This window comes from Elephas maximus, chromosome 1 (assembly GCF_024166365.1).
Source record: "Elephas maximus indicus isolate mEleMax1 chromosome 1, mEleMax1 primary haplotype, whole genome shotgun sequence".
In the NCBI taxonomy this organism is placed as follows: Eukaryota; Metazoa; Chordata; class Mammalia; order Proboscidea; family Elephantidae; genus Elephas; species Elephas maximus.
In genome coordinates this window covers 164,251,658-164,278,232 of record NC_064819.1, presented here as the reverse complement: position 1 = coordinate 164,278,232, position 26,575 = coordinate 164,251,658, and the positions used below count along the sequence as shown (strand labels likewise).

General features: G+C 35.3%; 1 protein-coding gene across 5 annotated transcripts; it reads left to right on the top strand.

Moving 5' to 3' along the window:
- On the top strand, positions 1-25,639 carry PNISR (PNN interacting serine and arginine rich protein). 5 transcript variants are annotated; one of them, XM_049897721.1, is made up of 13 exons: positions 1-114; positions 6,497-6,574; positions 8,238-8,352; positions 10,899-11,087; positions 12,443-12,666; positions 14,191-14,362; positions 15,193-15,383; positions 20,121-20,258; positions 20,533-20,632; positions 21,330-21,383; positions 22,503-22,673; positions 23,983-25,066; positions 25,314-25,639. In XM_049897721.1, exons 3-13 carry the CDS (start codon positions 8,265-8,267, stop codon positions 25,342-25,344), a joined length of 2,442 nt encoding a protein of 813 aa, XP_049753678.1. In that variant the 5' UTR covers positions 1-114; positions 6,497-6,574; positions 8,238-8,264; the 3' UTR covers positions 25,345-25,639. The 5 variants fall into 5 exon arrangements, with proteins under 5 accessions (XP_049753678.1, XP_049753684.1, XP_049753693.1 ...); XM_049897727.1 differs by having other exon boundaries at positions 8,234-8,352; XM_049897736.1 differs by lacking the exon at positions 6,497-6,574 and having other exon boundaries at positions 8,234-8,352.
- Positions 25,640-26,575: the final 936 nt, after the last annotated feature.

Genomic DNA, 26,575 nt, shown 5'->3' with positions numbered 1-26,575 from the left:
GTGAGACCAATCGGGCGCCATCTTGTCTTGTTCGTGAAGAAGTAGAAGCATCGAAAGGATTGGAGAAGGTATTGCAGGAACGGTGGCAACAACGGTGTTCCGCAACCGGAGTGGGTAAGTGATGGAGAACAACTACGCGTAGGGATTTGCCAGGCCATTACGACCCTCTTTGGTTTCAGTGGCGAAGGTACCATAACTAACGTAGGATGCGTGCGCTGCTTGGCGCGGCCGGTGGAACCTCACCCCCTTAAAGCGGCGGCGGCCGCCTGGTTTGGTGGATCAGAGCCGAGCTCTCGATGTGAAGGAAATGTACCTGTTAAAAAGAGTGCGCACAACGCCTTCCTCTAACTACGAGAGTTTTCTCTGGGATAAGAAGGGACTAATTGTTAGGCTCCTGACCGGCCGTTAAGCACTGCGCGTGCGTAGTGAGCACCCTCTTATGGGGAGGGGACGCAAGTCGGGGTGGAGGAGGCGGGGGCCCCCGACCTGGAGCTTATGCCCTGTGAGGCGCCGACTACGCAGGCGCGGCGAAGGGAAACTACGCGGTGATGACTATAATTAGGTTCCTTAGTTTGTTTTACTTGTGTTCTTATCCGGTGGTGGACATTAGGCGTTAAGTTTTATGAGCGAAAGAGGTAGTATCAGTTGTTTTAGTTGTAATATGCTGTGGTAGCTGTTATTGACATTTGCCCATCATGGGCACTCAATAGATTTTTTTTATCGTAAATTGGTAATTCATAGAAGAGCTTGTTAATTTAACATTCTAGTTTAGGATTTTAATCCCTTTTTAATCTCCCACACCCAAGTAAAATGAAATAAACTTGGAATTTGTCATTGTGAGTGCAGCAAGGCAAAAACAAGGGGCTATAGGGAAAGTAACAGTAATTCAGTTCTTTTAAGATCTTGAGAGACGCTACATTTAAAAAAAAATTACTCCATTTTTTAGGATAGTTTTAGATTTACAATAAAATCGAGTATGTAGTCCAGAGAGTTCCATATAGTCTGGCACACAGCGTCACCTGTTATTAAAATTTTACATTAATATGGTAAATATGGCACATCTGTTTTCAATTAATGAACCAATATCCATACATTATTATTAACTAAAGTCCATAGTTCATTAGATTTTCTTAGTTTTTGCCTAATGTCCTTACTCTGTTCCAGAATCCTATCCAGGATACCACATAATGTTTAGTTGTCATGTACCAGTAGGCTCCTCTTGGCTGTGAGTTTCACAGATTTTCCTTGTTTTTGATGACCATGACTGTTTAGAGGAATACTAGGTTTATATTGTGGGTTCCCCCCTTACTGGAATGTATCTTATGCTTTTCTCGTGATTAAACTGGAATTTTGAGATTTCGAGATGAGAATTACAGAGGTAAAATGCTGTTTTCATCACATCAGAGATACACACTATCAACAAGATTGATCACTCTTGTTATTGACCTTGATCACCTGTCTGAAGTAATGTTTGTCAGTTTCTCCACTGTAAAATTATTTGGTTCTCTTCGGGACAAGTCACTAATCACAGCCCACGCCTAAGGAATATGGATTTATATTCCCCCCAGTTGGGGGTAAAAGTTGGGGGTAGAGTATATAATTTATTTGGAATTCTTCTGCATGAGAGATTTGTCTCTTTCCTCTCATTAATTAATTAATTAATTTATATTATGGACTTATTAATATGATATTTAATTCATACCTTGGGTTATAAACCAATACTATTTTATTTTGTTGCTATTGGGAGTTCTTTAAGTTGGTGCCTGTGCCCCTTTTACATGCCCCATCAATTTTGGGGGGGCTGTGCTTCCTTGCTTTCTGGCACTACAAGATTCTCCAGGCTCATCTTTTATGTTTCCTGCCCAGGTCCTAGAATTAACCATTTCTCCAAGGAGCACTGGTTCCTTTTATTGGAGAATGGTATTAGAAACCAAGTTCTGGGTGCTAGGTGTGCTTGTTGCTTACTGGGATATTGTTTCTTTTAGATCCCCTCTCTACATTTGTTTTTTAATTATTCCTTTTTTTTTTTTTTTTTCCTGTATCTACCCCCAAACTGTCCAATTTTCCAATATTTTTTGAGCATCTCTCTTGAGCTGCAAGCTGCAAAATATTTCAGTATGGTAAGATGCACATCACATCAAGTAGCAAAAAAATTTTTTACCGTATTCCAAATGATTGTAAGATTAACCTTTACTGGTGCCATTTTCAAGTAACCTGACTAGGACAAATTAATTTTTTGACTTTGGGGTCAGTCAACTGGTGTATATGACTGAAATGGCAGGGATGAAGAGGGGTTGTTGTGTTTTGTGGTCTCAGAGCTTTATGTTTAATGTGAGAAACAGCTCACCATGTGCTTCAAAGGATAGGTATGTTTCTGTTATCTCTTTGCTTTTGCAATTGATGTTTAAAAGCTTTAAAACAAATGCCACGTTTTAATTCCCATCCATCTCTGTCACTCAGGCTATCAGATGACTTTTGCAAACATTAATGATTGCCAATTAAACAAGTAGTTTTGGGAACCTCAAGGCAATGAATGTTCTAACATAGGGTCATGTCAGAAAAGGATAAAATAAATGATGGTTTTTTCTGGTGATAGTCATTAAGTTTGCTATTCCCTCAGCATGATGGCTTTAATGATCTGATGCAAACCTTGGTTATTGATCTTTCTGTTCTTTCCAAATCTCAGTTGTTCTTCAAGGAGATAGTTAATTTGCTATAAAGAGAGGTACTCTTAGGAGAGTTTGCAGCCTGGCTCATCATAATCAGATTCTCAAAGCTTGAGAAGTTGAGCCTCAGGATCTTTAGGATTAAGGCTAAAGGAAAATCCAGTGAATTGGAATTGATTTTTGATGTCATAAAATTACAGCAGCAATTAGAATGGTTGAATTAGTGGTTGGATATTAATGTATTTACTTGCTCACATTTCAGTGAGTGAATAAAATATTTAACTAGTTAATATGTATAAAGCGTTATGGTGAATTAAAAAAATTTTAAGGTGCTTCCACTGCCTCCAGAAGATTCTTGTTTTAGCCAAGACAAAAACACATGAAAATTCAGTACAGTCCCTGTACATACTTGTACATACAAGTACTGTATACATCTTTTTTAGCTTATTATCATGGATATTTTCAAGCAATGCAAAAGTAGATTAATGTAGAAAACCCTAGGGAACTCATTACCCATCTTTGATGGTTATCAACATTTTCCAAATCATTGGTTAAACCAAGGTGTAAATGCAGGTTTTAATGGTACCAAAAAAACCCGTTGCTGTCGAGTCAATTCCAACTCATAGCGACCCTATAGGACAGAGTAGAACTGCCTCATAGAGTTTCCGAGGAGTGCCTGGTGGATTCAGACTGCTGACCTTTTGGTTAGCAGCTGTAGCTCTTAACCACTACACCACCAGGATTTCCTACAGGCCATGTTTTTTTGCTAAACCATAATGAAATTAAAATGTACATATTGTTTGTTTACTGCCTGGTGTGCCTTTATATTCTTTTTATTTTCCAGATTTTGCATTTGCTTGAGCAGGAAAGAAGATTTTATGGTGAAGGTGAAGGAGGGAAGAGTAGGGCTTCTAAATCCTTGCCATCCAATTGCTTGTACTTTTGTTCTTTAATTAAAAAAATAATTTTTGAAACGCTTTATCAAGCATTTTGCTAGATGCCAAAACGTATACAAAAAAAAAACAAAAGCTTATATTAAATATTTGAGTAATTCAAGTTTTCTATCCAGTTTTTTCCTGATATCTGTCCCATTCCCTAAAACTTAGCCTAACTATTGAGTTCTCATGATCAAAGGTCTCTTTTTTGGGCTAGAACCTGTATTTTTTTTCTAGAAATACACACGATAGAATAATTCAGAGCACAGAAAAACATAAAACATCAAAATTCCCTGAGTTCTATCTGTTTCTGCTCCCCAGAATTTACTTACCAATTTTAAGGGTTTTTTTTTTTCATTTAGGAGTTTTCTATACATTATTGCATTCTTAAAAAGCCTTAAATGGTATCATTATTTCATGTAATTTTTTTTCACTTAGTAATACAATGTAGATAATACACCTCAGCACGGAAATGTCTACTTTATTCTTTTAATGGCCGAGTAATGGTCCGTGGGTAGTGCAACTGGTTAAGCACTCAGCTACTAGCTGAAAGGTTGGTGGTTTGGACCCACCCAGAGGCGCCTCAGAACACAGTTCTCCACACACAAGGGGTCATCATGTATTAAAATTGTCTCAGCTGCAACTAACAACAATAACAGCTGGTCCACTGTATGGTTCAGTAGTTTATTTAACCCATTTCACTTCAATTAAATGTCACTAAATGGCTGCTGTAGAAAAAATGCTTAAGTGTTTTGAATTACAGTGTAAGTATAGCCATCCATGATTTAAATCCCTGAAGTGGAATTGCTGGGTTAGACAGGTGCGCATTTAAAATTTGCATAAGATACTGTAATGTTAAATTGTCTTCCAAAAAGACTAACCATTCAAAGTTCTACCTTCACTGTCATCTAACACTCATCCTCTGTAGCTAAATCAAGTTTCTCAACTCCAGTTTTAAATAAAGCACTTTATTAAATAGTTCCAAATGTCTTACTTTCTTCACTTTATTATCAGCTTCTTTGCTGCACAATTCCATGTCTTTTATACATTTTTTTCAGGCTAAGCACACTTAGTGTACTTGAATAGTAGCTTCCATAAACACTTTCTCAATAAGTAAAAGTTAGAAGTGGTTGGTTTAAACATACAGAAAAATGGCTATAAGTAATACAAATCAAACTCTTGAAAGTACTCAAAACTGCTTTGTATATAGGAAAACTTTGAAGTTTCTAAATAAAAATTTCAACCTATGATGTGAGGAGTGGGAACAGAAAGACTAACTTAGAAGAATTCTTCCAAAAACAAAATGAAATCTGGTAAGTCTTAGATTGCTTCTAGAGAAGAAATGGAGGGTTGAGCAGAAATGGATTGGCTTGATCAGCCGTCCCCCCCCAGTAGTTATAAATTTAAGGAGTACTGCCAAAAGTAATACTGAGAAAGTCCGAATGGTGATATCGTTGTTGTTAGTTTCTGTCAAATCTGTTCTGACTCATGGTGACCCCACGTGATCAGAGTAGACCTGCTCTGTAGGGTTTTTAAGGCTGTGACCTTTCAGAAGCAGATCACCAGGCCTGTCTTCCAAGGGGCTTCTGGGTAGGTTCGAACTGTCAATCTTTCAGCTAGTAGTTGGGTGTTTAACTTTTTCTGCCACCAGGTGTTCCCGACAGTGATTTTAACCATTGCTTATTGAAGCTTCCTGTGCTGAATCTTTTCAAGTTGTTTCTCATTTAATCCTGAAAGCAACCCTATGAGGTAGCCTCTTAAAAAATCTCCCATTTTACAGATAAGAAAACCAAACATTAAAGAGAGTAGTTAACTTGCCTAGGCTCACCCAGTTGATAGGTCTTACAGTTAGGAATACTGAACCAGAGCTTGTGCTCTGAAGCACAAGCTGATGACCAGTATATTTAAAAGGAGAACTGAAAAAGGTGTTTTTGACAACAAATAAACATGAGTTAAGAAGAAAACTTTGTTTTCCGATTTCTGGAAACAACTGTATGTACTGTAAATAATAGTAGGGAGTCAGTACACATCACTTGTTATCATTAAAATGGTTTTTACCAAGTGCACATCTGTTTGCAACTCTAGCAGGCACTGTATAAAGCTTACATTATATAAATTTACAACCTACATGAGAAAAATCTATGCATTGAACTCATCTAATACACCCTAAAAACTTTGGAAAACATGACAAGCTGTGCTTATATGGGCTTTTTGGTTCTCATAAATGCAGGCCAACAACTTCCTTGTCATAAACTTTTAAAAGTAAACAGAAAAAGGAGGAACTAGAGACCATTCACTTACTCATTTGGTGTTTATTTAGTGCCTGCAGTTTTTAAGTGCTCAGCTGCTAACTGAAAGATTGGCAGCTCGAACCCACCAGCTGCTCTGCAGGAGAAAGATGTGGCATTCTGCTTCTGTAAAGATTACAGCCTTGGAAACCTTATGGGGCAGTTCTTCCCTTTCCTGTAGGGTCGCTATGAGTCCGAATCGACTTGATACAACAGATTTGGTTTTGGTTTGGTTTATGTACCGCTTAAGCTAATACCAGGTAGATGATAATCTTCTTTTGAAGTGTATTTATTTGTTGTTTTTCTTATCGTATCCAATTCCTAAAAGTTTGACATTCTTTTGTATTGTGAACAAATTGTTCAAGTAAATAAAAAAGATAACTTGGAAGAAACGTAGATGTTAAAAAGCTTTGCGTTCTCATTTCTGATGTATCTCTAACTTTATAATGGTGAAATGATTTCCCTTTGTAAAGTTAATAGAAGGAAAAATTCTACCTTAATTTGGAGATGATCGTACTTCCCCATTGCATCTTTAGAATTTATTTTTATTAATTTGAGGACATATTTCATAATCTAGGAGAAAACTTTCTCTTTTTTCCCCCCTCAGGACATAAATAATCTTGCTGCTATGCTTCCAAGCTGTATTCTGAATCAACTTAAGTTTTAAACAAGGTGAACCTTTGAGGTCAGTAAAAATAGCACTTTATGTTTCTTCTGGGTGTTTCCTCTTTATTTTTTTTAGCTTTTAATTAAAGTTGTAAATGAAGTTATTTTCAGGGGTGCCGATGACTCATTTAGCTTTAAAGGGCTTTAAAGGTATAGTTGGAAAAGAGGAGAAGGAAAAGGGAGAAGAAAAATCTGAAGAGAAGTTAGGAAAATAATCACCTTTAGCTTGAAACTGATAATCAGTTCAGTTGTTGGCCTCAAGTGTGGTCCTATTTGGTGCCTATCTTTGCCATGTTTTAATAATGCTATCATAATAGATAGTGTAACTAGACAAGTACTTTTGACTTATAAGTTAATCAAAACAAAATAATATATCTCCTCTAATACACAGTGTTGTGAAACTGTGAAATCTGGATCTGTCATTGATAGAACTATATAACATTCTGACAATGCCACAAAGACTGGAGTTACAAAATTTTAAGAGCCTGAATTGAATTGGGCGTTTGTCCTGTTTGAGATGATGCCTCATACCTTCTTGTTTGTTATGTGTTTTTCCTATGTTTTGTGTTTGTGCAATAATAAGGCTTGCTTTTGTTTTTAGAATACAGGAAAGGGTCAGTATAGAGAAGGATTCATTTAGTAAACATTTCTTGAATACCTGCTATGTGCTAAGCCTGGGGTTACAAAAATGAGCAAGAAACATGCCTGCTTACTTGTGTGTATCGATTCTTGAACAAGATGGTATACCAGTGTTGGATAAAGTGCATTGATATTAGACTTGTAGGAATCTTAAAATTTGTATTGTGAAAATTTCCAAACTAGTTTACAGAAAAGTAGACTAATGTACTGAAACTCCCCTTCCTTTCCCTCCATACCATCACCTAGATTTTAATAGTTATTAACAAAGTACTCTCATCTGTTTACCTGTTAATAAACCTAGTGTTGTAGAATATCTTACTTTCTGGATTTGTCTGATTGTTTCTCTTAGCTGTTGTTTACCTTGTTCCTCAATCCCCTGTAATTCCTTTTTACTGGAAGTGAGACGCAAAAGTTCAATTGGATTCAGTTAAAAATTTTTAATAAGAATATTTATAGTGATACTGGGTACATAATATTGTATTTCATGAGGAGATATGTGAATAATCTGTGGGGGTGATATTTTGGCAACCTTAGAATTTCCAGTTTCCCAACAGTTTTTCTTCTAAGGTCATCTGAGTCATTTGTCAATAATTATTAGGCAGTTTTCTAATTGTATTATACCTTTTGTATTCATTAGTTACAGTTCTTTATATGGAAGAGCTTTTATCAACTAGAGCTATTTCGTTAACCTTCTTAAAGAGTCTTGGTTAGGGATGATTAAATAACTAATTTTTATAATCTTCATGTTAATTTAATTAGATTTCACAAACTTTATATCACGAAAAATTGGATTTTTTGAAAATCCTTTTTGAGCTAAGTTGATTAGAGCCATGCTTGCAACCGGACTGAGAACAGGATTAACAAGACATTTTCTACTCTTTCTGGCCAACCTAATAATTCCAATTGCCTCTGGCATCCTGTTGACCAGAATTTTAGAGCTCTGATCACATACATGTAACATATAATAATTTCTCATATGTGAGTTTTTTAAAATTAAAGAACTCTCCCTCTAATTTTTAAACCGTTTAATTTGTTGAAGCTAGAAAATAGAATATATTTGAAGAGTCAGGATGTGGGATCAAGGAGGACAGCCTTGGCAGCAGTGGCCCTTGAACCAACAACAATGGATGCAGTCATTCCAGCACCAACAGGATCCAAGTAAGGAAACAAATTAAGTTTGGTGGGGGTGGGAAGGGGAGGTATATGGAGATGGGGGAGGGATAGGTAATAGGATTCGGGGAACTGAAATTGGGGTTGGTTTATATGGGAGAAAGTTGTGGCAGTCTGCTTCTGTAAAGGTTTACAGCTTTGGAAACCTTATGGGGCAGTTCTGCTCTGTCCTGTAGGGTCACTATGGGTGAGAATCGACTCGATGGCAATGGGATTTTGGGATTTATTGGATCATTTTATGGTCAGAATTTAATCTTTTCTCATAAATAGCCATGTCATAGGACACACAGTAGGGAATGGATTTCCCTTTGGAAGACTTCTTCACAGGGCAAAAGGCTTTATGAGGTTTTTCCGTTTCCTAGTTCTTGTTTTTCTAAAGAAAGGAAAATCTAAAATGTGTTGCTTCATTTTCCTGCCTTTGTAAGTAGAGCATACTTTCTGTTGTTAATTTTGAATCTTCTCATGACTCAGGATTCAATTCTATATAAATCATACTCAAATGTATAGTGTATCATTTTAAAATTTTTGATAATGGAATATTTCAAGCATATACAAAAGTAGAAAAAAGAGTGTAGGGAGGCCTCACTTATCGCTTAGCATTAGGAGTTACTAACTCATGGCCAATCTTGTGTCATCTGTATCTCCCCTTAACCTGCTCTGCCCTACTATGTTGGTTAGTCTGATGCTATATCTTTTCTTAATAGCTATGTAGTATTCTGGAGCCCTGGTGGCACAGTGGTTAAGAGCTCAGCTGCTAACCAAAAGGTTGGCAGTTCGAATCCACCAGCCACTCCTTGGAAACCCTATGGAGCCATTCTGTTCTGTCCTGTAGTGTTGCTATGAGTCAGAATTGATTGGATGGCAACAACAGCATGTAGCGTTCTATTATAGAATGTACTGTAATTTTTTTAGTTTAATTTTTTTATTACTGAGAATATACATAGCAAAACATACACCAGTTCGACAGTTTCTACATGTACAATTCAGTGATGCCGATTACATTCTTTGAGTTGTACATTCTCACCCTCCTTTTCTGAGTTGGTCCTCCCCAGTTAACATAATAAACTCACTACCCCCTTAGCTTATCTAATCTTATAGAGTTGGTGGTGTCAATTTGATCCCAAATAGATAGTTCTTAAAAGAGCACAGTACTAAAGGCAGACATTCTTTACTAGATAAGCTTAAGTATTGTGTGGTTTTAAGAAGATTTCAGGGAATGTTTTTTGTTGAAGGTTTAAAGATTATTTCATGGCAATAGTTTCGGTTGTTCATCCAGCCTCTGTGGCTCCAGAAGGTCTGAAGTCCATGAGAATTTGCAATTCTGTTCTGCATTTCTTCCCCTCTGACCAGGATTCTTCTATAGAATTCGATCAAAATGTTCAGTAATAATAGCCAGGCACCATCCAGTTCTTCAGGTATCATGACAAAGGAGGCAGTTTTCCATGGAGGGAATTAGCCACACTAGAATGCACTGTGGAAACCCTGGTGGCATAGTGGTTAAGTACTATGGCTACTAACCAAGAGGTTGGGAGTTTGAATCCACCAGGCGCTCCTTGGAAACTCTGTGGGGCAGTTCTGCTCTGTCCTGTATGGTTGCTATGAGTCGGAATCGACTCGACGGCAGTGGGTTTTTGTTTTAGAATGTACTGTAATTTAACAGTTTCACTTTTGGATATTTGAATGTTTATAGCTTTATGCTTTTTAAAACAATTAGCAGTCTTGTCCAATTATTTTCTTAGGAAGAATTCCAAGAACTGGGTTTGCTAGGTCACAGTTAGACGTCTGTAAAGTATTTGATAAACATTGCCAAGTTTAAGTCCAAATGGGCTATGCCAGTTTATGTTTGCACCAAAGTGTATGAGAATGCCCGTTTAATCTTTACTGAGATGTGAAAAATCATATCTTACTCTACTTTGTGTTTTCCTTTATGATAGTATTAGATTGTAAAATGTCGAGTATGCATATGTGATGGAAAGAAGAGCTTTCAAGATAGTGGGGATAATGAATTTTGAGTAAAAAATGACTGAGAAGCTGTTAAGCAGACTATATTAGCTAGAGAAGGGAATCTTAGCTAAAGAAGGGCAACTCTGAGGAGCAGCACGAATAGTAGCTACAGTGATCCAAGGAATATAAGCTTGAGTGTAAGCCTGGAAAGATGAATAGGACATGTTCAAGGAAGAAAGAAAGTAGATTGATCATTTATTTTTGTTGAGGTAAAAAAAAAAAAAAAAAGACTTTTTAAACCTTCATAAGCTGAGGTATAGAAGATGCACTTCTTATGAGTTAATGTTAAAATAGGTTAAGAACCTTTTCCGTGAAATCCTTTTATGAAAGCCTTAAGTAGTTTAAATTATTTTGTCTTGAATATGTTATTTTTCAAATGTCCTTTAGCCGTAACATGCCGTAATATTTCAGACCTCTAGTAAGGAATATCTGAGATGGTTGTTTGACATAGAGGCAATATATGGTAGTGGCATCATTCTTTTAGTGCCTGTATTCTGAATGTTAAATTTTGCTATTTTAATTTACATTAGGCCAGATCGACTGGGCTGCTTTGGCTCAAGCTTGGATTGCCCAAAGAGAAGCTTCAGGGCAGCAAAGTATGGTAGAGCAACCACCAGGAATGATGCCAAATGGACAAGATATGTCTACAATGGAATCTGGTCCAAACAATCATGGGAATTTTCAAGGAGATTCGAACTTTAACAGAATGTGGCAACCAGGTTTGTTGTTTATGTTTTCCAAATTTTAGAACCTTTTTTAAAAAATAAAATGAGGATTGAAATCACATTGTTTAATTTGCTTAGTTTTATGACTTCTTGATATTAATGCTCTTAAAGAATAGGTAGTTTCAATTTGATTTGACCTTGACATTAAAATGATTCTGTACTCAGTCTGATAGCATTGTGGCACTCAGTTTGATTCTTTTCTTGGTTCTTCATTCCTAGGCTGACAGGGGCTGGGAACACTCTGGAAACCTCACTTGGCATCTAGGGAAGAGAGCATTCTATGTCTCTCTGTTGCAACCTCTGGCCTTTTCAGAAGCAGCACTGGCAGAGCAAAACATGTCTAGCCTCTAATTAAAGAAAAATTGTGTCACTATGTGACAGATTAGTCTGTCAAATATACTCTGCCCCTACCATCCTCCTACCTTTTTCTTCCCTCTTTTTCAGATAGTGAAGATCTTCTATAACTTTTTGTTTGTTTGTTTTTTTACTTCATGGTATGATTTAGTTGATGCTAGTTCATTTTTCCATGACTTGTGTTACTAATTATTTTTAATAGTCACTTCAAATTATTTATAGAGAAATCCCACATTTGGGTATGCTAATGGTGAAGTCATATCCCCTTCTCCCTTTTAATGCTTAAGTATTATTGTTTCTTACTGTAAGAATGGAAAACTCAGGAAGTTATCCTCTAGCATCATTCTTAAAAGGATAATGAATATTCTAGTCTTTGATACTGTTAGGTGGTTCATTTCTAGTTTTCTTGAAGCTATGCCAGATTTCCCCAAGTTTGAAAATGTTTTGGTTTCCAAGTTCAAGCTTATAAATGACTCACTCCCCAATTTTACTTGGCTGACTTTCTCTGTGACCCTGGGCAAATGATTTACTTCTGTGTGCCTCAATTTTCCCGTCTGAAATTGGCAAAAAGAATACCTGATTTCTCCCTACCTCACAGGGATGTTGTGAGGATAAATGTGTTCATGGAAGAAATTATATAAAATCTCAAGATAACTATTTTTTATGGTGGTGTTATTGAACAAAAAGAGAAAAATTCAACCAAAAAATTGCTTTATATTTTGTCAACATTCATTAAAAATAATTTTGGGCATTGAGTTTCCATTTGTTTAGGGTATGAATTAGAGTAAATGGAGTAAGCTCATTTGAATTATTTATAAGATAGTTTAATTCATTGCCTATTTTTATGATATACAAAAGGAATTTGACCAAGAAGTCATAAATTTTTTCTTTATCTTTTTCTTTACTGAAAATCTAGCTTTCTTGAAATCTTAAAAATTTGTGTTGATTTTGTGATAACCCCCTGTTGAATGTTTTTATACCTGAATCCTAAATAGAATGGGGAATGCATCAGCAACCCCCACACCCCCCTCCAGATCAGCCATGGATGCCACCAACACCAGGCCCAATGGACATTGTTCCTCCTTCCGAAGACAGCAACAGTCAGGACAGTGGGGAATTTGCCCCTGACAACAGGCATATATTTAACCAGAACAATCACAACTTTGGTGGACCACCCGATAATTTTGCAGTGGGGCCAGTGAACCAGTTTGACTATCAGGTGAAAGATATTTTGTTGCTTTAATATTGTAGATGTGCACATAATCCATTCTTTGGAAGTGTCTCATCAAGAGTACCTAAGATAATGTGTTTCACTTTTCAGACTTGTACAGAAAAGCACATTTTGTGTCTCAGAAGATTTATCTCTTTTTGAGTGTTAAAATCATTAGATTTGTTATTTTATCTTTAATTTGCTTAGGAAAGTGGTATAAAGAGCCTTTAGGGAAAAAATTGGATAAAATGAAAAATGTAAAAGTGCAGTAGCTATATGATGTTTTATTTTCTAATCTATAATTTCAGAGTGGCGTTTAAATATTAAATAAAGTTTAAAAAAATGCACGGTAGTTGAATACATTATTTATCAATAATAGATTATGGCTAAGGTTTGCATAAATACATTAAGGAAGTAGATCATCTTCCTAAGTGCAGTTCTTTGTGCTATATAGAATTATGACAGGTTTTCTAGTGTCATTTTTTTTCATTCTGACATGACATGCTAATGGAATTGTACATTATTTTCTTTGTAGCATCCAGTTCATTCTTAGGGACATAGAACTCTATGGGAAATAGTGTCATTATGTGGGGCTTTATTTTTTCTACCTGCTTTGCCAGGCTCTATCCTTAAATTACAGTGCTAGGTGTCGTGTTGAAATAATAATTGCAGTTGCTAACTTATAATCTGAGCTATCATAATTTAAAATTTTGGGGGGAAGCATTCCCCATACATTATTTTACCAATTTAATGATGAATTTATAATGGACATAAATGTAAATAATATTCACCTTAAGTTCTCTTATCCATGCGTGTTAAGATGCTTAACTTTGCCGTATACTCATAATTGGTATACAGGTATGACACTTTTTGTTTGCTTTGATTTCTGAAGAATATAGTAGCAAGGAGCTTCAACTTACACCACATACACACGGTAGATCCCCATACTTAGCAAGGCAGGGTTCTCTCGGCAACTGGCTTAGAAAAGCCCCTGAAAATAGCAAAGTTCCAAGAAAAAGAAAAAAATGTGGTGATTCAGAAACTTCTATCTTGTTTATAAATAGATATTTCTTGCAAGATTATAGGACCTACTTAAATTCACAAAAAGTAGGAAGTTGGAATTGATTAAAAAAAAAAAAAATTCCCTGCATTTTCTAGTTATAAAAAAATTGGCATTTATTTGATGTCTTGGTGGTAGGATTAGTTTATAAATAGATTCAGAATGAGAAAGCTAATTTATATTATCCTTTTCAATATTTCTTGAAAATACATTTTCCTTTTCTGTACTTCTTGAAAATAGTATATTAGATGCTTTTAGAAGGCTCTTTGCATTTACAAGGGCAGAAAATCTTTATCTTAAGAAAAGTAAGCCTAGGTTCTTGGGGCTACAGAAATATCGGTGAATATTAGAACCATGGAATTCTTGGATTTGCTGCACACATGGATTTCTACTGTCCCAGTTCATAACACACGTGTGTCCCAAAGAGTACATTGTATTAATGTGAAGAAAAATAAACTGCAATACTCTTTCAGCATGGGGCTGCTTTTGGTCCACCGCAAGGTGGATTTCATCCTCCTTATTGGCAACCAGGACCTCCAGGACCTCCGGCACCTCCCCAGAATCGAAGAGAAAGGCCATCATCTTTCAGGGACCGGCAGCGTTCACCTATTGCACTTCCTGTGAAGCAGGAGCCTCCGCAAATTGGTAGCTATTTAACTGTTCAGTGAACCACAGTTGCATGATGTCTTGATCATGTAAAAGGGACTTCCTCTGTTTTCTTAAATTACTCTGATGCCTCTGCTACTTTAGGAATTGATACTTTAAGACAGTATCATTAGTCATAAAACCTTAAATATAAAAATGATATTGGTCTAAAATACAAAATGTTTTTAAGCTCCAAATTTTGTTACGAAATATAAATTTGTGATGATCATAGCATCTTGATATTTTCTTTGACTTTTACAATTTGACATGTTGTGCCAATACATGAACAGTGCCCCTTTTTAAACTTACTGAAAAATACTTGTTCAAATGAATTTTTATTCCATGTGAAAAATGTACTTGTGCTTTTATTTGACTGTTCTATTTCCATATTTTAGGAAGTAGTGTAGAATAAGAGTTTAGCTCTGAATTGGTCCACATGACAGTTTACTGGCTATGTAACCTTGGGCAAATCATTTAATCTCTTTGAGCCTCAGTTTCCTCACCTGCAAAATGAATCAAATAATAGTAGCCATCTCATAGGGCGTTTGTGAGGATTAAATGAGGTGAGGATTTAGTGTGCTTTACTAGTGCCCTGGTTGTTACTAATGTTAATGAATGTAAAGAAAAGCACAATGCTTAATGGATCATTTTTATTACGATTGTTTTGCTGCAGAATGACAGTATTTGTTATAAGGACTCAAATGGCACCAAAATTCTTTTTTTATTTGCTCACAGTTTTTTTTTTTAAAACAAATTCAGGAACAAGGAACTCAGGTATATTAAAATTTTTACTTAACTGACTTGTAAAATTGTTTTCCTGTGTGAAACAGATGCAGTAAAACGCAGGACTCTTCCAGCTTGGATTCGTGAAGGTCTTGAAAAAATGGAACGTGAAAAGCAGAAGAAGTTGGAGAAAGAAAGAATGGAACAACAACGTTCACAATTGTCCAAAAAAGAAAAGAAGGCCACAGAAGATGCTGAAGGAGGAGATGGCCCTCGCTTACCTCAAAGAAGTAAATTTGTGAGTAGCATCCCCATGACACATGTGAGAATTTTGCCTGCATGAAAGGTTGATTGAAATAAATAGGTCTTTTAGCCTGAAGAAAAATATTAGAGTAATACTCCTGAGATTACTTTCAGGATGTATATTGGGGATTATGTGTTTATGTATCTGTTCCTAAGGATCAAATGGAGGGAAAGGGGCAGCCAGTTTATAAAACATTTTATTACTGAATGAAATTATTCAGTGGGAGGCTAGATAGGTTCTATCTTGAAAAACAAATCAGTATTCTTTTGTTGTGGTACAGCTCACTCCGTACTGGTTGATTATAAAACAAAACTCAGTTAGAATGGTAGTTGAGAAATAAATTTTCCTTTAGTGAACATTTAAATATATACTAATTCTGGAAGATGTAATAACTTTCATTGTTTTTGACACGAGCACTGAAAGTAACAAGTTTTAAATCTTTATCAGTTAGATTGCACAAGTGATTTAAGATTTCTAGTATTTTTTTGGTTTAATCATATATACATGTCATAGTATATCATATAAAATATATTAAATAGAAATAATGCTTTTTCCCCACTCCACTTACTGAATGTTACAGTCACACTTTTCACGTGCAATACATATATTTTCATTGTGCTTTTGGTAAAAGTTTACAGCTCAAGTTAATTTCTCATACAAAAATTTGTAGACACATTTTTATGTTATCCTAGTTGCAGTACCTGTAATGTGATAGCACATTCCCCCTTTCCACCCCTGGTTTCCCGTGTCCATTTAACCAGCTCCTAACCCTTTCTGCCTTCACATCCCACCTCTGGACAGGAGCTGGCAATTTGCTCTCATGTACCTACTTGAACTAAGAAGCATACTCTTCAGGAGTATTATTTTATGTCTTACATTCCAGTCTAATCTTTATCTGAAGCATTGGCTTCGGGAATGGTTTTAGTTCTGGGTTAACATAGAGTCCGAGGGGAATGTCTTCGGGGTTCCTCCAGTCTCAGTCAGATGATTAAGTCCGATCATAGATTTGAGTTCTGCACCCCACTTTTATCTTGCTCCATCAAGGACTCTGTTGTCTTCCCTGTCAGGGCGGTCATTGGTGGTAGCCGGGCACCATCTAGTTCTAGTCTCAGGCTGATGGAGTCTCTGGTTTCTGTGGCCCTTTTTTCTCTTGGGTTAATATTTTCCTTGTGTCTTTAGAGTTCTTCATTTTCCTTTGTTCCAGTTGGATTGGGACCAATTGATGCATCTTAGATGGCTGTTGCCAAGCTTTTAAGACCCCAGACACCACTCACTAAAGTGGAATGCAGAATGTTTTCTTAATACACTTTGTTATGCCACTTGACCTAGATGTCCCCTAAAACCATGGTCCCTAAAACCATGGTCCCTAGACCCCAACCGCTGCTACTGTGTTCCTCTAAGTGTTTGGTTGTGTTCAGGAAACTTCTTAGCTTTTGGTTTAGTCCAGTTGTTCTGACTTCCCTGTATTGTGTGTTGTCCGTCCTTTCACCTAATTCTTGTCTAAGTTAGTGACTACCCCTCTCCCTCCCTCCGCACCCTTGCAGCCATCAAAGACTGTTTCCTTCTGTGTTTAAACCTTTTCTTGAATTCTTATAATAGTGGTCTCATACAGTATTTGTCCTTTTGTGGTTGACTGATTTCACTCAGCATAATGTTGCAGATTCATCCATGTTGTGAGATGTTTTGTGGATTCATCATTGTTCTTTATCATTTTATAATATTCCATTGTGTGAATATGCCATAATTTGTTTATGCATTCGTCTGTTGATGGGCATGTAGTTTGTTTCCATCTCTTTGCTATTGTGATCAGTGCTGCAGTGAACATGGGTATGCATCATATGCAATATTTTTTTGTTGTGGTGAAAATGTACATAACAAAGCATACATCGATTGAGCAATTTCTACATGTACAATTCAGTGACATTGATTACATTCTTCAAGTTGCAGGACCATTTTCACTGTGCTTTTCCAAATCATTTCACCACCATTAACATAAACTCAGTGCCCTTTAAGCAAAAACTCACCCTTTCCCCTCCTCCCTTCCACTCCCGATAATCACTGATAATCTTTGGTTTTTATATATTTGCTTATTTCATATAAATGAGATCATACAGTATTTGTCCTTTTGTGACTGACTCATTTCACTCGACATGATGTTGTGACATGCATCAGAACTTCCTTTCTCTTCATGGCTGAGTAATATTCTGTTGTATGCATGTACCACATTTTTTTTCCATCCATCTGTTGATGGACTTCTAGGCTGTTTCCATGGTTTGGCTGTTGTGAATAGTGCTGCAGTGACCATTAGTATGCAAGTATTGTTGCATTCTTGCTTTCAGTTCTTTTGGGTGTATATGATATATGGTCTTGTTTTACTTTTTTGCACATGGACATCCAGTTTTGCCAGCACCATTTGTTAAAAAAAAATTGTTTTTTCCCCCATTTGATGGACTTTGGGCTCTTTTTGAAGATCAGGTAACCATAGGTGGATGGATTTAAATTTGGGTTCTCAGTTCTGCTGCATTGGTCAGTGTTTCTATCGTTGGACCAGTACCAGGCTGTTTTGACTCCCGTAGCTACATAGTAGGTTCTGAGGTCAGGTAGTGCAAGCCCTCCTACTTTATTTTTCTTCTTCAGTAGTGCTTTACTTATCTGGGGCTTCTTCCCTTTCCATATAAAGTTAATGATTAGTTTTTTCATGTCATTAAAGAATGTTGTTGATATTTGCATAGGGATTGCATTGTATTTGTAAATTGCTTAGGGTAGAATTGTCATTTTCACAATGTTGAGTCTTACTATCCATGAGCATGGTGTGTCTTTCCATTATGTAGATCTCTTTTGGTTTCTTGCAGTAGTGTTTTGTAGTTTTCTTTGTATAGGTCTTTTATATCCATGGTTAGATTTATTCCTAAGTATTTTATTTTTTTAAGGGCTATTATAAGTGATATTGTTTTCCTGATTTCCTTTTCATCATTCTCTTTATTGTCGTGTAGGAGTCCAACTGATTTTTGTATGTTTATCTTGTGTCCTGCTGCTCTGCCAAATCTATTAGTTCAGTAGTTTTCTCATGAAGTCTTTTTGGTTTTCTATTTGTAGTATCATATCATCCACAGATAGGGAAAGTTTTACTTCTTCATTACCAATGTGGATGCCCTTTAATTCTTTTTCTTGTCTTACTGCTCTAGCTAGGACTTCCAGCACAGTGTAAAATAGAAGTGGTGATAAAGGGCATCCTTGTCTTTGTTCCTATTCTCAAAGGGAATATTTTTAGCCACTCTCCATTAAGAATGATGTTGACTCTTGGTTTTGTATAGATGTCCTTTATTATGTCAAGGAATTTTCCTTCTACACTTACTTTATTGAGAGTGTTTATCAGGAATGGGTGTTGGACTTTGTCGAATGCTTTTTCTGCATTGACTGAGAGGATCATGTGATTCTTTTATTTATGTGGTAGATTACCTTGATTGATTTTCTAATGTTGATCATCCTTGCATACCTGGTATGAATCCTACTTGGTTGTGGTGTATTATTTTTTTGATATTATGCTGAATTCTGTTGAGAATTTTTGCGTCTATGTTAATGATGTTTAACAGCAACAACATTCATACAGACCAACATATGCAATTTTCTTTTTTTGTGGTGTTTTTGCTTGATTTTGGTATCTGGGTTATACTGGCTTCATAGAATGAATTCGAAAGTATTGCTTCCTGCAAGGCAAGTACATTTTAAGCAGACATTGATTTTGCTTAGATTCCAGAAGTGTCGTACATTACTTTTCATTTTTCTCAAAAGACTTATGCCAAAGCTGTGTTTTTATTCTGTATATTATGAAAATAAGAAACAACAGACTTACACTGTTAAAGTTTACCTTTTTTTTTTTTTTCTTAAATGAAGTTGTGGATTTCCAAATTGATTTTATAGTGTCACAAAAATTAGAGGTTGTACTCATCTCTTCCCAAGTGCCTTTAGGCTTATGTTATATTCTTTTCTAGTTCACATAGTCTTTTCATAGTAGTATTTAGGTGGTCACCTTGTATTTAGTAGAACTGTTAAGAGTGATTATGATACACTTGTTTGTGTAAAGAAGAGCCGCCTTTTTAGGATATGCTATCTGGATACTAAAAACCTAAAGCTTTATGGAGTCAGAGACAAACTTCTAGCATTCCCTCAATCTGAAGTAGACCTCAGTTCTATGTATCTGTCCACTATGTAGCTACAAAGAAGCAAGTTTCATTAAGTTCCAGGGCCAGCCAACATCTTGGAACTGATTAGATTTTTTTTATTTTAAGTCATATATTTTAGGTAAATAAATATGTAGCTGTAAATGTTACGCAGAATAGTATATCTCTGGTTCATTTATCCATATGGTTCATTTAGGACCATGTGATGATTTGTTATTTTATATATAATGGATATAAATTAGAAGTAGTATTTGGTTATGTTATTCTGGTCATTTACAAAATAAGGTTAAAATTGACTAAGGGAAAAAAAGCCAGAAATATAATTAAAATAACTGACTTTTATAAGCCAATTATAACCTTACATTTCTTCCCAGGTAACGATTTTTCAATTACCAAATGAAATCTATAATACAAAATATGATTTAGAGAGCAATTTTACTTATATGTTTTTATTTCATAAGTTATTTTTAATTATAGTTTGTAAATTTTTGATATAGAAGATAATTTTATAAGCATGAATTTGGGCTACCAGTACTATTATTTTTAATAGGATAGTGACGAGGAAGATGAAGACACTGAAAATGTTGAGGCTGCAAGCAGTGGAAAAGTCACCAGAAGTCCGTCTCCAGTTCCACAAGAAGAGCAGAGTGAACCAGAGATGACTGAAGAAGAGAAAGAGTACCAAATGGTAGAATATTATCTTACCATGTGGAAGAATTTATGTTGTTTGTAATGTTTTTTTTAACTGTTGTTTGTCTGTCTTAACTGAGAACTGAAGAAACTTATGAAATGTTTATTAATATGCATATCTTCTGGGCAAATAATGCCTGTAAAATCCAGGTGACCTTAGAACACAGAATCACAGCCTATAAAGCAGTTATTAAGCCCATTTTCTAAGACCCGTGTTGTATTAGTAACTGTAATAATTAAGTAGAAGTTATTTGTATAATATCCTTCCTTAGATGTTGCTGACAAAAATGCTTCTGACTGAAATTCTACTGGATGTGACAGATGAAGAAATTTATTACGTAGCCAAAGATGCACACCGGAAAGCAACGAAAGGTATAGTCTGGGTTTCTTGGTTTTGGTTTCGTGGGAGTATTATGGTTTCGGTGGCTATTTTGAACTTTTCTGTTGCCCTTGTTGAATTATTATCAGGCATTTGATTATTCTCGCATGTTTTAACTCTTTGGGAAAGGTTAAATTTGTAGACACCATATTAAAACTGACCTACCTGAGCACAAGTTAGTAATCATGCTGTTGTTCTTTGAAGTGTACTGTGGAAAATTCCTGACGTTCTGTTTATTTCACCTGATTTTTTTTTATAGATACGGTGGTATTGGTGTTATGACTTCTAGTTTCTATTTTGACCAATGAGTTGAATTATGAACCTTTAGAGTTTTATTTTTCTTTACTAGTTTTGATTCTTACAGAAGCAGGTGATTACTCCTCTATACTTTTAGTAATATTTTAAAAATATCTTGAAAACAAAAGTTAAATTATGGCCACCTGAGAGATAGAAATACAGATAAACTAGTCAACATTTTTCCTTATTATAAACCAGTTTCAGCTCACATCAAATTATAATTTCAAAGCCAGACATGCTACTGGTTTAAAATGAATGTTATGTTTTTAATGTTTCTTGTCTCCCCAAAAAGCAGCAATAGTAGTAGATTTAACAATACCATAGACTCACATGACTATGAAATCGTGGCTATTTGTGTTAACATGTTGTTCCTGTTGTTGATGTGATACAAAGCTCCTGCAAAACAGCTGGCACAGTCCAGTGCACTGGCTTCCCTCACTGGACTCGGTAAGTGTTCTCCTTATTTGTGAGAGGGCCTTAAAGGGAAAAGCACAATTACCTTATCTCTGTACATGTTCTGTTTTGAAACTGTACTATCCCTATGCAGTTTATAAAACCCAGGTCTTAGGGTTATAAGGGTCTCTGAAAGATTTCCTTTTTGGGGTTTTTTTTTTTTTTTGACTAAACTTTCACAGTGGAAATATTATAAATGTGATGGTAAATCCATAGTTATTGGGGCAGGTTGTAATAGAGGATTTCCTCATTAATTGCTCCAATATATGTATATACATAGTTGTACTTAATAGCTCATAATTTAGACATAATGTCTAAACTCACTTTTAGAATTATTGCATATATACTGTAGAGAAAAACCTATTCATTTAATGCTCTTAGTGACTTTTATGTAGACTGTTTTGCAGTAAGTGAAGTTTTAACAGAGGAAAGGGTTTATGTTACAGTATAACAGTGGGTTCATAATTTTCTATTTGCATGATATACAGTCAAGGCTGTAAAAAGCTTGAATTTGCCTTTTCCACATCCTTCATTTCAAATTTATCTTTGTGAGGATCAAGAGAAATGGGTAGAACCAAATACCCATGTGATTTTTGTCACGATTACTATTTAGATCACTTCAGGGTGGGGAGTAGTTTTGTGTACCAGTGAGAATTTTACAATACTCTAACTTTTTAGGGAAAAATGCGTAGCATACTCCCTGTAACTTCTAAGCTTTGAACAAAGAAAGTATTAATTTTAGAAATATTTTCAGAGTTGTCATAAAGTTTTTAGGGTATTTGATTGATTAGGCTTTAAGGAGGCTTTGTTATTGCCCTGTTAAACGGTTATATAAGTCAGCGTGGACAGTAAAGCAAAACCATTATGTTCTTCTGTGGTAAGAAATACATGAAATACTCCAGAAAGAATAAGATCAGATACTAAGTAATCATTTGCATGAGGGTCCCATAAATTCCTTAAGCAGTGAAATTTAATACTCCTCCCCACCCTGAATAATCATATTCTTCCAAGAAAAGGCAATAAAAAGAGAAATGAGCTTTCTTCTGGGACCTTAAAAGTTTTTATTACATAGAATAATTTTTCCATATGATAGATTGGGCTTTATGCACACAGGTGGACTGGGTGGTTATGGATCAGGAGATAGTGAAGATGAGAGGAGCGACAGAGGCTCTGAGTCATCTGACACCGATGATGAAGAATTACGGCATCGAATCCGGCAAAAACAGGAAGCATTTTGGAGAAAAGAAAAAGAACAGCAGCTGTTACATGATAAACAGATGGAAGGTATGTCTTTTAGATTTATTTAGTTTTTGGCTAGTTTTGCTTGTATTTATTTTCAATCAGCCCAAAAATATCAAAGGATAAAGTTGAAGCTGGATTATAAATAATGTATGATGTAATTGAAACTAGGGTTTTTGAGCTCATTTGCCTTTTTTAATAAACTTAAGATTAATTTTAGTATTCAAATATGGTAGTTTATGAAAGGTGAACAATTTTTATTTTAGGAGCCATTAATTAGTGGCTATATGCCAAGAAGGGAGCCTTAGTAGTGCAGTGGTTATGTGCTCAGCAGCTAACCGAAAGGTCGGTGGGTCAAACCCAGTAGTTACTTGATGGGAGAAAGATGTGGCAGTCTGTTCCTGTGTTGATTTACAGCCTTAGAAACTGTATGCGGCAGCTCTACTCTGCCCTGTGGGGTTGTTACGAGTTGGCTTTGACTTCACAGCAGTGGATTTTTTTAATGTACCAAGATATTTAGTGTATTTTATTTCTTATTAAAATTTTTGAATAGAAAAAAGAAAACTTTTGAAATGGGGGAGTAAGTTTATAAGACAATTGAGAAGGCAATACTTCAAGTTTTAGATGGTAATTTGTAGTTAGAATCTTTAATAATAGCAGGTAATAGATAACAAAAGGTGACTTTTTAGAAGTTTTTTACTTAAAATACTTTGTAGGAGTGCAATTCTTAAGCATTTACACAGTAATACTAGAAATAATGAAAGAGCATGTATTTTGAATGTCTTTTGAAAAATCTTATTTGGACACGTTTGAAAGGTAATTATTATTGCTTTATTTTGTTTTGATTAATGAATTTTATAAAAGCTATTAGCTAAAATAATTATTAACCTCCAAGTTTTTTTAGTTGAACAAAAGGGAAATCTGTTCTTATTTGCTTCACATACATCTGTATATTTTGATACTTTATTGCTTCACCACCTAGGACTGTAGTCACTACCAACATGTAGCTATTGTGCACATGAAATGTGGTTAGCCCAAATTGAGATGTGCTGAAAGTGTAAAATACACTGGATTTCAAAAACTTTATACAAGGAAAAAAAAAGATTTAGTATTCTTTTTAATTAATCACATGTAGAAATGATAATGATACATAGGGTTAATAAAATATTAAAAATTAGTTTCACCTGTTTATTGTTACTTTAATGTGGCTACTAGAAAAATTTTAATTATGTGGCTCACATTCTATTTTTATTGAATAGTTCTGCTCTATTATGGTCTGATGGCTTGAAATTTGATGGTATGAATTTTTTTCATTGTACATTCTACTTAGTATTTTTGTCTTTTTCTGTTTCAGAAGAAAAGCAACAAACAGAAAGGGTTACAAAAGAGATGAATGAATTTATCCATAAAGAGCAAAATAGTTTTCTGCTAGAAGCAAGAGAAGCAGACGGTGATATGGTTAATGAAAAGAAAAGAATTCCAAGTGAAACTACATCAGCTTTAGAACCAAAAAAAGAACATAAAGAAAAAGAGAAACAAGGGAGGAGTAGATCAGGAAGTTCTAGTAGTGGTAGTTCTAGTAGCAATAGTAGAAGTAGTAGTACCAGTAGTACTGTCTCTAGTTCTTCATACAGTTCTAGCTCAGGTAGTAGTCGTACTTCTTCTCGGTCGTCTTCTCCTAAACGGAAAAAGAGACACAGTAGGAGTAGATCTCCAACAGTTAAAGCTAGACGTAGCAGAAGTAGAAGTTACTCTCGCAGAATTAAAATAGAGAGCACTAGAGCTAGGGTAAAGATTAGAGATAGGAGAAGATCTAATAGAAATAGCATTGAAAGAGAAAGACGAAGAAACCGGAGTCCTTCCCGAGAGAGACGTAGAAGTAGAAGTCGCTCAAGGGATAGGCGAACCAATCGTTCCAGTCGAAGTAGGAGTCGAGATAGGCGTAAAATCGATGATCAACGTGCAAATCTTAGTGGGAGCAGTCATAAGCATAAAGGTGAGGCTAAAGAACAAGAGAGGAAAAAAGAGAGGAGTCGAAGTATAGATAGAGATAGGAAAAAGAAAGACAAAGAAAGGGAACGTGAACAGGATAAAAGAAAAGAGAAACAAAAAAGGGAAGAAAAAGATTTTAAGTTCAGTAGTCAGGATGATAGATTAAAAAGGAAACGAGAAAGTGAAAGAACGTTCTCTAGGAGTGGTTCTATATCTGTTAAAATCGTAAGACATGATTCTAGACAGGACAGTAAGAAAAGTACTACCAAAGATAGTAAAAAACATTCAGGCTCTGATTCTAGTGGGAGGAGCAGTTCTGAATCTCCAGGAAGTAGCAAAGAAAAGAAGGCTAAGAAGCCTAAACATAGTCGATCGCGATCCATGGAGAAATCTCAAAGGTCTGGTAAGAAGGCAAGCCGCAAACACAAGTCTAAGTCCCGATCAAGGTAGTATACTTTTTAAAGTATTTTGTCTGATTTTTTAAAAATTTGACTGAATTTATTCGAAGTTGAAAGTGTCCTTTCTCTCTCTCTCTTTAATAACTCAGTTTGGTACTTGATAAATGATCATAGTCTTAAGTAATTTTAGAAATCCTGTATAATAATATTTATTTAATATTGCAGATTCTTGAGTTTAAAATACATTTTTATTTTAAAATTTTCTCTTTTCCCTTTTTCTTTTTTTTTTTTTCAGATCAACAACCCCTCTCCGTCGTAAACGCTGAGGAATGATGTGGCAAGAATGCCATGATGTTGTTTAAAAAATTCCATGAGTTTTAAGGGCTTGTCTCATTATAGAGGCACATTGTGGCTGTGTAGGTGAAACCAGAATCTTTTTTTTTTTTTTTTAATCTGTAAATAGGTGTACTTTTTCCAGATGCTGCTCTGAGTTACTTTGTATTAAATTTTTTCAAAAAAATAGTGCATAATAAGACTATAAACATGCCATTCTCTTTCAGCTGTAATGTTCTTAAAATTATTCTTGAATGTACTGTGATGTCAATAAAGCTCTTTAGTTCATTTTTGTTAACTTCTTGCACCTTAATTTTATGATTTTTTAACCTAAGGAACGTACTTTTATAAAAAGGCAGCTGGAATTTTGTATAACAGGTTTTAAAGTTACTTCCTCCCATCTCCCCTAGAGAAAATGGTTTTAATAGTTTGTCAAAGTTTGTAAATTGTACCCATGGTCTTTTGTCAAATTCCACCTTTAAGGGTGTGAAAGTGGGCCAGAAATAGACCTATATTTTCCATTTGGAAGCATTTGACAGCTTTCTAAACTTTTCTTCCTATTTTGGGGATTTTCAAGTAATATATTATCTGTGTATAAAGTATGGATAACTCCTGTAAAATGAATTGCTGAAATCAATCAAGCCATTGCACCAGTAGAATTATTTGTAAGAAATGAGCGTGTTTGGCACTAGTAGTCAACTCTGGAAGTATATTCTGCAATCACCCACTTCTGCTTTAGAAACGTATTTTAAACACTTTGGGTTATTATAGAAATAAGACGATTCAATATGTATTTATTTATATTTTTAAAGTGTACTATGACCTCAACTCAGTGGAGAAATGCTGTATTATGCAGGTCTGTGTCAACTTCAGAACATTAAAATGGTCTTATTTTGTCAGTTTCTTAAATTATGATCAGTGAGTGGTCTAGCAATTTAAGCCATTCATAACTTACTAGTAAAATGGGGCTCTGGAGGCATTTTAACTTAAGTGCTCGACTGCTTTCGTGGTCTGTTTTTATAAGATTATGCACTTACGTGGCAATAGATAAATCTCTGAAAACAAATGCTTTTAAATCTTGAAAAGGAAAGCAGGTGCACTACACAGAAGTTTTAAAGTATGCCTTCTTACCAGCAATAGTTCATTTAAAAATAATGCCATATTTTTGCCAAGATCAGTGTTTCCTCAAAATAAAGATAGAAATAGATTTGCATAGTGTCCTCT